The 16,605-nt window shown below is 34.9% G+C and overlaps 1 protein-coding gene across 3 annotated transcripts in view; it reads right to left on the bottom strand.

The window, feature by feature from the left end:
- The window catches only part of siz (Brefeldin-resistant Arf-GEF family protein schizo), a 107,541-nt gene that overhangs the window by 25,991 nt on the left and 64,945 nt on the right, over positions 1-16,605 (bottom strand). The window contains exon 1 of one of the 3 annotated variants that reach the window (XM_077440820.1): positions 4,327-4,655. The exons of 1 other annotated variant lie outside the window; for it this stretch is intronic. In XM_077440820.1, the coding sequence (XP_077296946.1) occupies positions 4,327-4,475 (149 nt within the window). In that variant the 5' untranslated portion in view covers positions 4,476-4,655. Of the gene's footprint in view, positions 1-4,326; positions 4,656-16,605 lie in introns of those variants that run through there. One more of the 3 variants, XM_077440819.1, reaches the window with a different exon arrangement.

The raw sequence follows: 16,605 nt of genomic DNA on the forward strand, positions 1-16,605 counted from the left end.
GTTAAAACGCACCGGACACCCACACAATCATCGGATAGTCTATAAATTAATTATGACCGTGCTGGCTAAAAGTGGACCAAGTCCGACTTACCTATATAAAAACGCGTTTCCCGGATGTGTGCATCTTGTTTGAATGGTTGTTTGGTTGCTAGAGTGGTTGGTAAAAAAAATGTTTAAAAGGCTTTTAAGATAATGAATGCGTTTTGATTTGTTTGAAAGTTCATATTGTATTTTTATATTATTTAATGATTATCATGTATTTATTAATGTTGTTGGCGAAAGACATACGAAAAGTTGATTTACATCGTTTGTATGTCCGTGACATAAGCGAGCAATTACGATTTATAGTAAGTTATTACATTTATGTATAAGATAATCCGTTAGTGATGATACCCACTGCTGAGAAAGTATAAGGTTCATATGCTAATAGAAGTCAAAAATTTTATTCAATTTTCTCAGTAATTGCAAATTTAATGTAAATGTAAGGTTTTTAAGCTTTTTTTCCTATTATGCTGTACATTGACATTAGAATAATATAATACTATGATTACTAACAAAATTAAATTAAAATTGTAAAATAGAAAATGATCAGTAGATCAGTAGCTATTCAAATAGATGTAAGATGTATTGTGAACATTATTTCGTAATAATAAAAAGCATTTAAAAATCAAAAATCAATTCAATTTTCTCGATGTTCCGATTGTTGTAATTGCTAAGCGTAATATTCAGGGCGAAAACACACAGAGAGGCACGTGGCACTTGTTTATTTTAGTCCACATGGCTTCCAGCTGGAAAGGGCGTTCCTTCAGTTCATTGTTAATACAACTGCGTGCCACAGGAAAGATTATGCGTGCTAGCGTTTAATTTACATGTGCAAACGTATTTGAAAAAAAAAACACGTGCCTTTCAGTGTGTTTTCAGCCTTATTCCATTTTCTGGACTATTTTTGAGTATTCTAATGGATTTAGGCAATTTTTCTACGTAGCAAAAGTCAATATGTTTGTTCCCTTTTCTTAATAATGTTGGAGCAGTATTACAGAAGGTTCAAATGCTAGTAAAAGTTAAAAAGTTTATTCAATATTCTTTACTATTTTTGAATATTCTAATTAATTTTGTCAATGTTTTCCCAATTTTGGAAAATCGATGGTTCAAATGCTAGTAAAAGTCGAAAAGTTTATTCAATTTTCTCGACTATTTTTGAATATTCTAATTGACAAGAAAACAAAAGTTGACAAAATCAATCTTGTCGATGTTTTCTCAATTTTAGAATATCTATAGATCAATTGGTAGTACAAGTCAATATTTATTAAATTTTTGAGCAGTATTACGCAGAAACACATTATTGGCACGGCATGTTTGGGAAGACTATATCTGTCTTATGTCATTGTTAATTCATAAGATCTTATTATTTCGACAAGTTTCTTCTATCGATTACTGTCAATACGAGCATAAAATATCACCAAAAACACTCCAGGGGGTGAGTTTTGACCTGGCATAGATCAGGCGTGCTAGCATATTTTTTTTATACATATGAAAACACTATGTGTCTGCGCCCTTATGGTTTCTGGTACGTATTATCCGCTGCTAAACGGTTTAAGATCAAATTATATTACAAGTTGTAACAATTGTTAACGTTTTCGACCATTTTTGTGTATTCTAATTGTTTCTGTTAACATTTGTTCCATTTTATAATAGAAGGTCGAAGGTTAAAATTTCAGTGAAGTCGAAACATTTATTCCACACTATATTGATGATTGTTATGGCTTCTAGCAAGATTTTCCCATTATAAGAGGCCTAAAGTTCAAATGCTAGTAAATTCGAAACATCTATTCCACTTTCTTGATAGTTTTTAGTACATATTCTTATAGTTTTTAGCAAAATTTGGATATACGCAAGTCTCGTGTGGGAAATTTACGATTCTACATACACACATGACCCAATTTTTGAAACTGCTCTACACAAGATTTGCACCCTAAAATATTCATGCGACCCACGAAATCATTATCAATTCCTTCAATTCAGCCATACTCTCCAGCGAGCTCCAGAACAAGTTTCAATTATTCAACTTACAACCTTCAAGTGAATATCGTATTATAGGACTTTCACGAGCATCAATAAACACGCTACGAGCTTTAAGGACTAATTGAATAGAATATTCATTTAAAAAAAACTGTAGTTAAAGTTAGTCAACTAAAAAAAGGTCACCCAACACCCAACTTTAATGTACCGACTTTACATAGATATAGACTACAATTTTTTTCGCACTTTCGTATCATTTTATTTGAACCATTTGTTTGTCGACACGTTACTTAGGTTTGTTGTTTTATCATATTATTAAGTGTTAATTTGAGGTGTTTATGAACACGACTTACTTTCCGCCTAACAAAATTCACATAAATAATAAAAATCGAAGCTTCCCGGATCCGAACGTGTTAATTGAGTTTGTATTTGCGCGAATTCCGATCGAATGAACTTGTGCACATTTCCATTGAAGAAAATGTAAATTTAGGCGATTTAAAAGTGTGAAGATCACACGCAGAGTCACGAGAATAAACACTCACCTAAATAGCTCGCGATTGTGAAGCGTTTCGTTCAAAAGCAGACAAGATCAATCAATAACGAATCATGAGCTGAAGGCGACGTTAATAATCGTTAAGGTGTCGTTTTAAGTGCCTATTATCGTGGAATTATGTCGAAATCGATATGCAAATGAATGTAGGTACATATATAAACGTTTAATAAGTAGGAACGGTGAATAATTCAAAATTATACGGCTACGGTACGTAAATTAATTTCTAATTTCTGAATTTCCTGTGTGTGTTGTGAAACTAACTGGAGTACGATCACTTTGATTGTACTCTGAACTGACATATGTATGTATGCATGCATGCTCGTGGAAACGTCAAGGTCAATATTCGGATTATAAGATGTTCTCTATTGTATGCGGTGATAAACCATTGAAAGTATCTTTCCCAAAATAATCCAATATTATATAATACTTAACATTTTGATGTTCTCACAAGATCGTGTCAAGATCAATGCCATGTATGTATTATAGAAAACAACCAGTTCTTTATTTGAGGCAATGGAAAATACCCGGTAAAAACGCAGACGATTTAACTTTTTATAAGCCAGCGACTCACGGGCGAGTCACGTTGATTTCTCGTTTAATTAATTACATTTTACATTTTATACCGGGAAGGCATTACAGGTGCCCAATGCGCCTGCCTGACTAATTACAAACAATACATCATTTTTATTATACAAGTTTTATTAATCTAATATATAATTTCGAAAGAGACTTTGTATGTAAGGTTTAAAGGTTAAGGTGGAAGCTTTCGAAAACAAATCAAAGTTTCTATAACAACGATATCGATATCGTTGAATATTATTTTTTTTAGATTAAAAATAAATTTAATAAAAAAACCAAATGAATGTTTACTATTAGATTGTTTTGCCATGTTTAAGCTGTTTATATTACAAATATCGAGCGAAGCCGGGTAAAACCACTAGTATATAATAACTTAGGAAAGTTTTCGTTTAATTCATCAGACGGTAGATTGAGATATACAATTATATATAGACTCCTAAACCACCCAACCGATTACGATGGAACTTTCAGGATTTGTTGTATTCATGTCCGAGAAGCTTACTGTGAAAAAAAATCGCCTAAAAACGGGAACGGGAAAAATGGGAATGAGTGGCATTGCAACGAAATAATTTCAAATGTTTTCGCGTCGGGGCCTGCGTTGTTAGGGTAAAATAAACAAACAAATGAATAATTTAAAATGTGTTCGCTACCTGCGTTTTTCCGACAAATAGGAACGGGAATTGCATGCGTTATTGTGGCATTGCAACGCATGCCGGGTTCAGCTAGTACAATTATAAATAAATGGATGAAATCGATACTTATCGACAGATCTGTCTCTCGTAGGGTCTCTATTCGTAACCAGAAAAGGCTACGACAGACAAATTTTCAGATTTCTCCGCCGACAAATCCACACCTTAAATGTTATCATGAAAGTATAATCTAGACCAAACTTCGACCCAAAATATTAACCCAACCCCACCACCACCACCGAAAGATTAGCAAATATAATAATCATGCAAATACCAAACCTAACACAACACATAACATATACATACATATATACAAAATAATCATATTTAACAGTAGCATGTTACCCGTTCATAAGTCACGTGTTCGCGCAAGTTAAGGAGTGTTCAAACGATTTTTCTCCATTTAGAGTGGCACGCGAGCCGAGTTATATAAATCAGCGGTCGACAACTATGTAAATAACAACATATTGTAATGTTCATCCCCACCTATCGTCCTGCAGTTGTTTCAGCTCGCTGATCTCCAGCTCCCTCCTCAGGTTGGAGACCTCGCAGAGGAGCAGGTCCCTCTGCGCGGTCACAGATTCCAGCTCTGCTCTGAGCCTCACGATCTCGTTGGAGAGGTCCATAGTCGCCATTTTTTTTTTTTTTATTATTTTTGACAAATCACATCAACACGTGTTATGGGATTCTAAGTAACCGGAGACGTAGAGGACGTCTGCATTCTGGTTAGAGTCTCGCGTAAGACTAGGAAGACTAGTGAAACCATTGACTAGGCGTACATATTTACAAATATACATACAGATCGTTAATCACACCACTTTTTTTAAAAATTATTATTGGCACTTTTTTTTTTTTTTTAATTTGTACATGTATCATTCGATTAGTATACACGTGTTACATGCATATTATTTTTTGGTGATTTTTTTTAAACTATATATTATATATATATATACAAAAATAATATTACGTATGTATGTATATATAAATGATAAATCACTATTGTTTATTCAGTCGTGAAGATGCGTCGATCGAATTGATTGCGTGAAGAGTTCGATGTTGTTGTGATGTTGCTGAAGAAAAAATAGTCTGAAAAAAGAAAAAAAGACACAAGAGGGAGTCAGTGATTGATAGACATTAGAATTAGATTCAGTGTGTGTGTGTGTGTGCAGAGTAGAGTAGATAAAAAGTTTAAGTAGATAAATATATAATATACGGTGAGTTTGTCAGATGTTGGGTCGTTTACGGTGGCGAGTAAACAAAACAATTGAGAAATTTTGTATGTTTAATTGGTTAATGTGATTTATGACTGTTCGCCGGTGTAAACGAACCACAAGGACGTATTATAATGGGATTGAATGACATTGGTAGTGCGGCCCAATTAAGCGGCCGATGGCTCAATTCGGTTAATCGGGACACTCAATTAGGCTGCTGTCCCGATTATCCGGAATCAACCCGACTAATAATACATTAGATTGCATTAGTTCATTTTTAAACGGGTATTAGTAAGGAGTTAATATGTATGATCAAAAATTAAAATATACATAACATATGTACATATAATACAGTACATTTTCCTTCTCCACGGTTTTATTATATTAATAAGTTCCGTCAACCGCATTATTTTATTATAAACCAGGTGCACGCATTCGTGTACTTGATAAAGGTGAGCATCGTTTAATAAGCCGCGCATTGTACTGCACGTAAGCAGCAGTATGAAGGGTTCTTTGGTACATTTTGTATGGACACATTCATATCTATCGTGGCGTAGACGTAACAGCAATAGCCGACAGAATCTATTCATACTATGCAGCAGTACATTGTCCATAGTCATAGTAGCGAGTGCAAACGTACTAACGAAAGTGCGCATGCGTGTATGAATATTTTCGGAAACGACATATTGAGACGACGATATGTCACGCTCTGTAATGTATGTACATATACATACATATGTAAGTCAATTTTGCCTCGCACTCGGTCAAAACTTATCTGAACGTGCCGAAACCGTGAGGTGCTGAATAATATGAATAGAAACTGTCGTTTACGTAAGCTGCTGTGCTGTGAAACTATAAAATATTAAGGTCGTTTTCGTTAAATTTAACTGTTTCTAATTGAGACTATTTCATATTTCATTGCCAAAAATAATTCAGTCGATTCGTCCAATTAAATTTGTAAACCGATATCATCATCATTGACAACTATTCATCACCCACTGTTGGATAAAGCCATAAAGGCATTCCATTCGTCTTTGTTTTGCGCAACTCTCATCCATCTCACACTACACATTTTTTTTAATTACATCTTTCAATCTTCCTTGCGTCCTTCTTTTTACATTCTCTTGGGTACCATTCATTTTTACAATCTTCTAGCTAGATGACTCGCCTATTGCCATTTCAATCTCTTCACTCTTTCTACTAAAACCACTACCATTGTCATACTTCTCATCCATGTATTCTCGTCGTTATGCCTACCATACAGCGTTCCATACTCCTTTGAGTGCATTGAACTTGGCGTTCAATGTCCAACTTTCAAATCCATCCGTCATCACTAACAAAACGCATGATCAACCGATATTTCGCTGACAATATGAATATTTTTAATAAGTCACAGCATAGTGCACTGGTATAGCTATCGAATACTAGTAGAGAGGTCGTGGGTTCAAGTCCCGGCTAAATACGCTGATGGCGTTATCTGGTGGTTATTGAAACACAGATCGACCGTCTCCTGCTAGAACTTTCCGATTTTTCTAGCTTAATTTTTGTGACGGATCCAATAAAAAGGTATCCTCCCCATCAGTTTCTCGCAAATTCGAGTTGTTAGAGATTGTCCATATATGTATAATATGTATGTCTCTATTGTTTTCTATGTCCTGTTGTGTTTGAAAAATTGTGAATACTTATGTACAAAAATAATATGTGTTACCTTAATTATTTTCATGGCATATATGATGCAAGTATGTAATAAAATAAAATAAAATAAAATAAAATAAAAGAGATACAAACCAGGACGAAAATTGGGTCTATCCTTTAAAAAAAAAACAATTTATTGAGACAGACTTTCATTGGGACAGACATTCAAAAATAAAAAATAAAGCATGACGTTGAATTAAAAAAAATATAGACAAAATGAAATTATTCCACCATATTAATGATTTTTATACACCGCATAATACAAACAAGAAAAAAATGCACCAAACACCACAATAAACGCACATTTTTGTATTTGTTCACCGAAAAAGAAAAAAAAAAAAATTATATATACAATGTACAACAAGAAACAATGTCGGCGAAATATTGTACAATACATTCATTAAAAGTGGGAGGGGTGGATGGGTATATACAATAGACAAGAGTACAAGTTTCACGCTCGAACAAGCGAAACCTCTCCTTTCGAGGGTGGGGAAAGAAAATGAGATACAGGAGCACGAGGTAGGTGAAGAAGAAGAAAAAAAAAGAAGGAAACACAACCAAAAAGTCGTAAAAATAACAGAAAAGTTATCCTCGATTGAATATAAATCGATCTCGAACAGCCGTATCATACGGTGCAGTTTCACAAACACGCCTATTTCAAAATTATTGCATTTGGCAAACAGGAAGATAAGGGGAGTTGCGAGTGGTGGTACAGAAGCAGGAGGATGGGGTAGGAGCTACTCTTTGGCATGGGGTTGTGAAAATTTAGGGGAAACGATGAGGAAACTTCGTAAACGTGGCCATACATAAAGCCCGCATAAAACGTTTTTTTTCCACCTATTCTGGGATATACTCTCGTATATTCAAATTTTTGGCAAAGTGTATCTAGAACATCATGCACGATGGAAATTGCTAAATTGACGAATTTTCCTTAGGGGTTTTCCGCGTGAAAAATGAGACGTCATTCGCACATTGTGTGCGTAAAGATCAACGAGTGGGGATAAAACGTACGTGGTTCAGCTCTAAAAGGATTTAAGGCGCAAACACACTGTATCTTAAACACACATGTACATATATACCAGAAAGGCCTAACAGTTAAACCGCATTGCACCTTCCTGGCCAATTATAAAAGTAATTATAGGGTAATTTTTACAGAGCATCATAAAGACACATATGAATAAATTCGACTTATTTGCGTTTTTAAAAATCAGCGACTTCGAGATGCTAAAAACTCGCAATATGTTGGAACCGTTTCAATGAAAATCAGATAAATTGGTAAACTCCGATAGGAAACGATCGACTTCGAGTCACAAGGTCCAGCCAGCAGTACCGGGCAGGGATTGAACCCGTGACCACTCCGATTGAAAGCATTGCATGCTAACCACTGATCTACGCTGCTGGTTATTTTATTTTTTATTACAATTTTTAAACCAGGAAGGCCTTACAGGTAAACCCAAATGCGCCTTCCTGGCCAATTACAAACAATGCAGCATTTTTTATTACACTAGTCGCTGAATTACGAGACACTGAAATCTCGCAAATAAACGAGACATCTATGAATTGTACATCAATTTTATTGTACATTAATCATACTCAAATAGTGGTGACATAGTAGGTAGGAAGGTTTTTAGCCAATTTTTTATCGGGAACCATTTCAACAATGAAATCAGAGAAATTGGCAAACTCCAGGTCTGACCAGCAGCACTATAGATATACTCGGAAAAATTATTTTAAATCGAGGTCAGCTCATGGGATCGAACCCGGCGCCTCTCGGTGTTAGGCAGAAGCTTAACGACCGAGCTATGCTGCTGGCTATCGATCACCTATGCCAATAAAAGGATAAAATATAACTGAAAACACTCCAGGAATTGATTTTTGCCATAGCATAGATCAGGCGTGCTAGCGTTTTTTACGTGTGCAAATCTCCGCGTACCTCTCAATAAATTTTAGGCAAGTTACTAGATCATTTTGTTGACCTGAACTATACACATCTCTATTTTATATTAATTGAAGTATCGCTTGATAGTTAAATTTAATATGACGCAATTTGTCGGCGAACTTAATTGACGCGATTTATCGCTTGTAATCTTTGTCTATTGAGTGATATACTAAGTAGTAAGTAAGCTTAAAATCGGATGTTTTTAGCTTTATATATGTATGTTTGCCAATTTTATCTCATTATTGTTGAAACGGTTCCTTAAAAATTGGCAAAACAAAAACATCCTACCTGCTGTCACAAATCTTCTGTATTATGTACAATTTGTAAAAAATATGTATAAGTCAAAAATCCATAGATGTTTTAATTCTTTAATTTATTAATAAATTGTTAATTAATTTCGTGTTCTTCAGCTTCTCGAAATACAGTGATTTATGTAATAAAAATTCTGCGTTGTTTGTAATTAATTGTCCAGGAAGGTGCATTAGGGTCTTCCTGTAAAGCCTTCCTGATATACATATATCTATGTAAAATAAAATAAAATATGCAAATATATTTTTTGCTAGCTGTAGTTTAGTTTATGGTATCAAAGCATTTCACAATATAATGTTTATTGGAAACAAATTGCCTTATCAAAGTTGGCTACGTAAAGTTATAAAAAAAATTACGATCTACGATTGTGGTCTAAGTATTATGCTTATAAGTTGAGTTTATTAAAGATGTCTAAAACGCGAAAATAATCAAGTTTATGTGCAAAAAATGGATAATCTATACTCAACTTCATTTACCAAGACACTACGGCGCCTCACGTCATTGGTAAATGTTTAAAACGGTCTTTTTTAAAAAATACCACACACCATACCAAGGAAACTTCAATTCATTGACTGACTTATCAACGCGTCTCAGAACAATGGAAACCATTGAAAGTAAACATCAAACATATTCCTGTAAAATATGTGTATTGTTTTTTATTTACTTTGGATAGCTTGAAAGTTACAACGCGTACAAGAATCATTAAATCGAATTGAAACCGAAAACGCGATGTTATATCAGTCAGTGAGCCAGTCCCCGTCACTTTTTATGCGAATAAAACTTAATTTAAGACTGGTGAGACGCATTGGGGCAACCTGTCAGGTCACATTGGTCATAATATTGTTATTATTATTATTTATCCATTTACATAATGTATTTATTATAATAATAAATCAAATATAAAATAGAAAAAAAAAATTTTTAACCCGACGGAGACTGGGACGTTTTGCGTACATCTTTAACCTTTGAAGGACGGAGCGTCGAGATCGAACGAGTGTCCCGAACCGGGGGTCAGCTTTTATCAATACAAATGGGTTCAATATATTCTTATTAATCATTTTATACATCAACATAAAAAAGTTTTAGTCGTATAGCATGTTTTTGAGTATTTTTGTATTAAAAAATAACGACAAGCATCAACATGCAAACGCACATAGGTAAGGCCAACAGGCGACTGCATGGCTCAATAGCCACGCGCCAAAAGCGACGAAAACAATAGCTTACGAAAATATAGTTGTCTCTTTCTCTCGCATTGATTCATCGATCAACAAGAATATGCAAACGAACAATCAAAAACATGAATTATCGCTACCGTCTTTAAATCATAATTTGGAACGTATAAATGTATAAATGTATTTTTTTTTACGATGTACACCTTTTCTAAATCATACAAAATGTATTAAAATAAATTTCTTGCAGTTCGTACTAGGAATAAAAGAAATATAGGGTGTATAGCTTTGAAAACCACATAGTTATTACTAGAGGTAGGACCGGAAGCGTGCCGTTTATTGTTCAATTGTTGTATATCCTTTGTAAAAAGGTTCGGCAAACCTTTAACAATGCATTTACAACATTTGAACAATATACAGCCCCCTCAGGGTCCGGGCTTTAGTTATTATGAAAAACGTATAAATTGGGGCACTTGCATACCCCACTTCGGTGAGGGAGGGCTAATAGGTAGTTTTGCGAACGTTTCTCTCTATCTTTACGAGCATTTCGACGGAAAGGCATTATTTTCATATTTGTATACTAACGATTTCACACACCATTATCAGTTTGGTATTTTTAAATATTTAAAAACATAATCCAATATAAAAATTTACAAGTCAGATAAAGAAGCAATTTTTATCACATATTTATGTACATATTCTAAAGAATTCCATATAAAAACGTCCGTTTCCATTTCACTATCATTTCTCAGAAAATCGAACGATAAGCGCGATGCATTCGCAAATGCGATAAAAAATATACACAGTAAACAATAACGCGAATTCAACAGAGGGGAGGGGCAGATATATTACATAGATTTCGCAACAGTGGGCGTAAATAAATTTAGCCCTGATTGGAACGAAATTGTATCGGATTACGTGTACGCCCCCGTGCACTGCTTATCGAATATACGCCCTTGGGCTATCTTTTTTCATTTTTGTTTACTTTGTTTGTGCAATCGTGGTAGCTTTGACGTTTATGGCAGGTGGAAAAATTGGGGACAGGTATGTGCCTATAGGTGACGTGGGGTGGGCGTCTCGATATGATGATGATCAATTTAAATTTTAGACGATTGTATGTATCTATACTATGTATGCAGTCACTAGTGTGATGTTATCAATTTAGGTTGTTGACGATTGTATAAATGTAATTGGTTGTCGTTGGGTTGTATAAAATGGTTTATTATGTATTATAAAGTTGAGTCGATAGTGAAGGTTTCGCGTATATTGCAATGTAGATTTGTTGGGGCAGTCGTTTATTTGGGACAAAGTGAAATCTTGGTAGGATAAATTAATTTTATATATATTTTTTGGTTGCAGATGTTCTCTACGTTGGATAACCATCTCGTTCTCCGAGGGAAAAGTCTTTTAGAGAGCAGTATGGCTTGGTGGTTGCATTTATTTATAGCACCGAGAGGCTACCGGGTTCGATCCCGTGCTAATCTTTAATGCTGCTGGTCAGACTTGGATATTTGTGACTCCAAGTCGATCGTTTCCTATCAGAGTTAGTCAATTTATCTGATTTCATTGTTGAAACAGTTCCTCCATCAAATTGGCAAAAACCATCCTATCCACAATGTCACCAATATCTGAATTTGATTTATGTTTATGTATATTTAATTAGCTCAATTAGCTAATTTGATTTATATTTAATTAGCTCAAAATGTTCTAAATTATATGAGCTTATTAACCCTTCAAGGCTTTGCACTTGGCTTCACAACACGCTGTATTTCAACGAAAACACTCGGGGGGTGATTTTGGCCCGGCATAAATCATGCGTGCCAAACTATCTGTAAAAAAAAATATGTGCCGCGTACGATTCAGTAAGTCTGCGCCCTCAATCGTTGGAGAGGTGATGGCTTCATGTTAAGGGTTTCATAGGTCAACTTCAGTGACCATCGGGAGTTCATACAAATGCAAATAAACACTGACAATAGCACATACATATATGCTCATTTATACGTGGACGGTCGGGCGAGTCATGAGAGTACATAGTACAGGAAATCGTGCATTGACTACTGACGGAGACATATACAAATTCTCATTCGTACACGGACGGCCGGGCGAACTTGCGGGGATGGAGTAAGGGCGATGCTAATCAAAGGCTGTGCATGCTGAAACTGTTAGCGGCAATAGCCTCGGGTGTAGTTCATGTATCAATGTATCTCTTGCCAAAACCAACCGTTGAATTATCAATGGGCATAACACTAGTTGTGTTTAAAATTGCGCAAACACACGGTTAATTTTTAAAGTGGCTCGATTTTAATTTTGCTTTGGTTCAAAGTCGACTTGCATCTTTGATATAAAAGACACAGAAAAACATGAATAAAAAGGAAAAAAAAAAGGAAAATTAAAATGCCTTAACGTAACGCATACATTACTTGCGTGCGTCATAGGACGTTTTAACCCGCACTATAAAAGAAAATTTATTACTATGCAGACGAATTTTATAATTAAATGTTTTACGTACATATCTAATTACACGTTCGAATACAATTTTCCCAGCCCGTAGAGCGCTTATTCAAGTATGAGCATTTTCATATTTAAAACGAGCTAATATGTATGTAAATGCCATATCTCAATTTACATGGAATACATGTTTACTTGTCTCTGTGTAGTGTTTATTTTCATATATTGTACACATGGCACACATACATTTTCCTATAATATGATACATAGAATTAAATGTCTACCTACCTGTTTATTCAACGTGTTAAACAAGCCTACATCCTTTCATTAGTCGTGACCAAACTTAGCAGAATAGAACCCATGACCTGCAAGTTTGAACAAATACTCGAGGATATCCATCGTAATTTTATTGCATACATATCTTATAATATGTATGGATGTCTTCCATAGATATATCTTATCACATTATACTTGGACGAGAAAGCTTTCGAATAATACGGTCTGTCGACAATTACATCTTAAAAAGTATTAAACGAAACGCTTTTGGCAATTACATAGTAGGGATCGAAAGAGGACGAAAACTATGTAGCAAGACAAATTGATAGCACATTGTGCCTGAATGCTCTTTCAGAAAGAAGTAGTACTGCATAGTAGAATAAGTTTAGACAATCTTACCGCTTAGTAATATAATTTGTAATTTTAAATAATTTAATCGCTTAGTAAAATCAAGCGATCGAATCTTTAGACATATCTTGGCGAGTAGAAAAAAAATTCAACTTATATTCATATATGCCATAGTTTCAAGAGTAGTAAATATTGCTAATAAAATAAACTCAACTAGTTTAGCACAGTTTACATTGAAGAAGTCAATGTAACCCGGTTGCAATTCTCTAGATATTGGAGACGTTACCAACATATTTTTGCGAGCAACAGGAGGAGAAAACAAATCACGATTCCTCAGGTCCCCGAACTTACTAGGCGCATAAAACTTAAATTCATAAAGAACCTGAGGATTGTGTACTATCCCATTTAATAGCTTAAAAAAGTTCTTTCCCAGAAACATAAACCGACGAGACTCCAATGAGTTGAAGCCTAACGCCCCTAATAGGAATGCACTAGGATATAGCCAAAGATAGAGACACGTATTATGGGCATTTTGCCATAAATGGTTAATAGATGCTAAAATTCGGAATAGATACTAAATTCGTAAAATATGCGAATAGATGCTAAAATAACAAACAATAGTGAAATTTGCATAAAATTAATAGACAATTTAGAAGGGTCTTCCTATCCCTTTGCCCATTTATTATGTGAAGAACTTGATTGGATAAAACAGAGCTTGCAGTTTACCATAGACGGTGCTTTTCCTGTCGAAACCAAGCAACTGCTTTTGTGTACTACTGTAAACAAATTTTTGTCTACTAGTGTAAACTGGAGCTGTGTATCCTGCCGGCTGCTCAAAAAAGCGTCTTAAAACTAGACTCGCACTCAAGACTAAATGAGACAAATCTATTCCTCCGAACATTGAGTAAACTATTCAATCCATCTGTGGCAGGTTCAAAATCTAATATTAATTTTAAAGAAACAGTTTTGTTTTTTAGAAACCTGCCATTGTTTAATGTATTAACAGAGGCTCAATGTTTGGAAGGATATCAGCACTTTTTAGACAATTAATAGAGAATATAAAAAGTGAATCCACGCCGGATATATTACTATTATTGATGGCAAACAAAAATTAAATGTGAAGAATTTGGTTGTGCAGCTCTAAAATCTATTTGGTGTCCCGTCAATAGTGTGGATGCTGAAAGGTATTTTAGTAAATACCTTATAATTAATTGTTACCGATCGTCGCACGAATCTCAAAAAAGAATTTGTAGAAATATGCTCCATGTTGAGTTTTAATAAATTTTAATTGTATTTACAAAACATTTTTGAATTTTTATATATTATTTTTTAATTGTTGTGATGTCTTTAAATTGTACACATGTATATACATTTTATTAAAATTCGTCGAAATTGTTTATTATTTAAAATTAAACTCTTCATAAAAATAGATACTAAATAGACGCTAAATTTGAACATTTTTAATGCCCTAAAACGCTAAAATGCTAAATATTAACAAAAATAGATGCCCAAAATACGTGTCTCAAAATACGTACAATGATAATAACCATACAATTTCATATATACATATGTAGATATCTGAGAAACCGTTTTTGGATTCTCTCAATCTTCAATGAATGAGTCATATGAGTAGGACTCCATATAATGGAAGAAAATTCTAGTATGCTGCGTACTAGAGATTCATAAATAATTTTAAGCAACAACGCACTCTGGAAAGGTTTCGATATATGACGTTCCGTACCACTAAGTGTGTTTTCGCCCTTAGTCTCGTGCAACGTTTCATTGTTGCAATGCTTCGTGATGCTGAAGTCACGATGGAAGCGATTCAATACCGTCTATAAAGAAGTTTTGCATTAAAAATCTTAATTTAGTTAAAAATCATAACCACCCCGAGAGCTATCTCACCACTATTCTTCACGAGCAATCACGGGACAAGACGACGCTCCAGATCAGTTCCACGAGCTACCCAAAAGTATGCCGACAAAGCAGGAGAGCACACGAGTTTCACAACCAGACTGTCCCAGAACCCACACAACCAGCTGACGCACTTGCGCGTTACGTCAAAGCGAACACTTGCTAATGAAATTACGATTTTTTATTCGATTCAATCTCGAGAGACAAGCGGCGTTGATCTGTTAACCAAACCCGCTGACAACTGGCGACTAGGGATGACCTCGACAGTCATTATCGCATTAGAACGTTGCAAATTGGTATCACTCGCAGACCTCGCACAAGCAATGTATACTTACATACTTACTATTTGCACGACACGCAACTTTTCTGCGATACAATTCGCAATGCAAGATAGTTAAAGGCCGTCCTCGACTTTGCGTCACGAACGCACGTTTCGTTATGAGGACAAGAGGGGGACAAAAAAACGGACAGAACGTGCACATTTTTGTATATTTTGCGTTTCGTTATTGCTGTTTTTCGGGGTATGCGATATTATTTCCGAAAGGTAGAACACGTCGTGGCCCGACTGTAGGATAAGTTATCGTTCGGGACTGCGGCGTCGAGTTGCAATTCGTTCGGAAATGATATGTTGCTAGGATATATAACTTATTTCCAAGATCTAAGTATAATGGTGTTGCTTTATTGTTCGCTGGTCCGGAGCATATTAGAGTTTGGGTCTGTAATTTGGAGTCCCACTGAAATTAAATTCTCTCTCTTGATAGAAAGAGTTCAAAAAAAGTTTCTTGGATGCCTTTATATAAATATTACTCCTATTTATTTCACACTGCCTTTTTACAAGGTATGCTAGGCTTTGACTCAATATCTTCGAGAAGAATTATTGCCACTTCCAAATATTTCTTTGGAGTATTAAAGGAAAGAATTGACAGCCCTTCGATTGTATTGGAATTTAAATTTTCGGCACCTGAATGTGCTAGAGCTTTGCGCCATCCTTTACTTTTCCAACCTATTCCTACGAAAACGTCTGCTTTCAATAACTCGTCTCTTGTAAAGGCTCTCCGGTTCCTTAATGTGATAGACGAACATTTGGACCTGTTCAATTGTCATGTTGATGAACTGGTCAGTTTCATGAGATTCAACACAAGTCTATTTGAATGACATGAATGATTGGTAATTTTTATTGTTCTTTTCTTTTTTATTTTCTCTTTTTGCAAGACAGGTGTGACACTTTGGGGCAACCTGCCAGGACACATTGGTCATATTATTGTTGTTATTATTATAAAAATAATAAATAAATATATGTATGTACATATGTATATGCTGGAGAATAAGCTATAAGTGGTAAAAATATCAAGGAAATAAAAATAAATGTTGAACTAAAAATATAAAGAACTAACAAGGAGCAGAGAGGGTGATCGACGCACAACTGTATCCACTTGTAAAGCTCAAATTATAGTGC

Source organism: Arctopsyche grandis, chromosome 11, assembly GCF_051622035.1.
Source record: "Arctopsyche grandis isolate Sample6627 chromosome 11, ASM5162203v2, whole genome shotgun sequence".
Classification (NCBI taxonomy): Eukaryota; Metazoa; Arthropoda; class Insecta; order Trichoptera; family Hydropsychidae; genus Arctopsyche; species Arctopsyche grandis.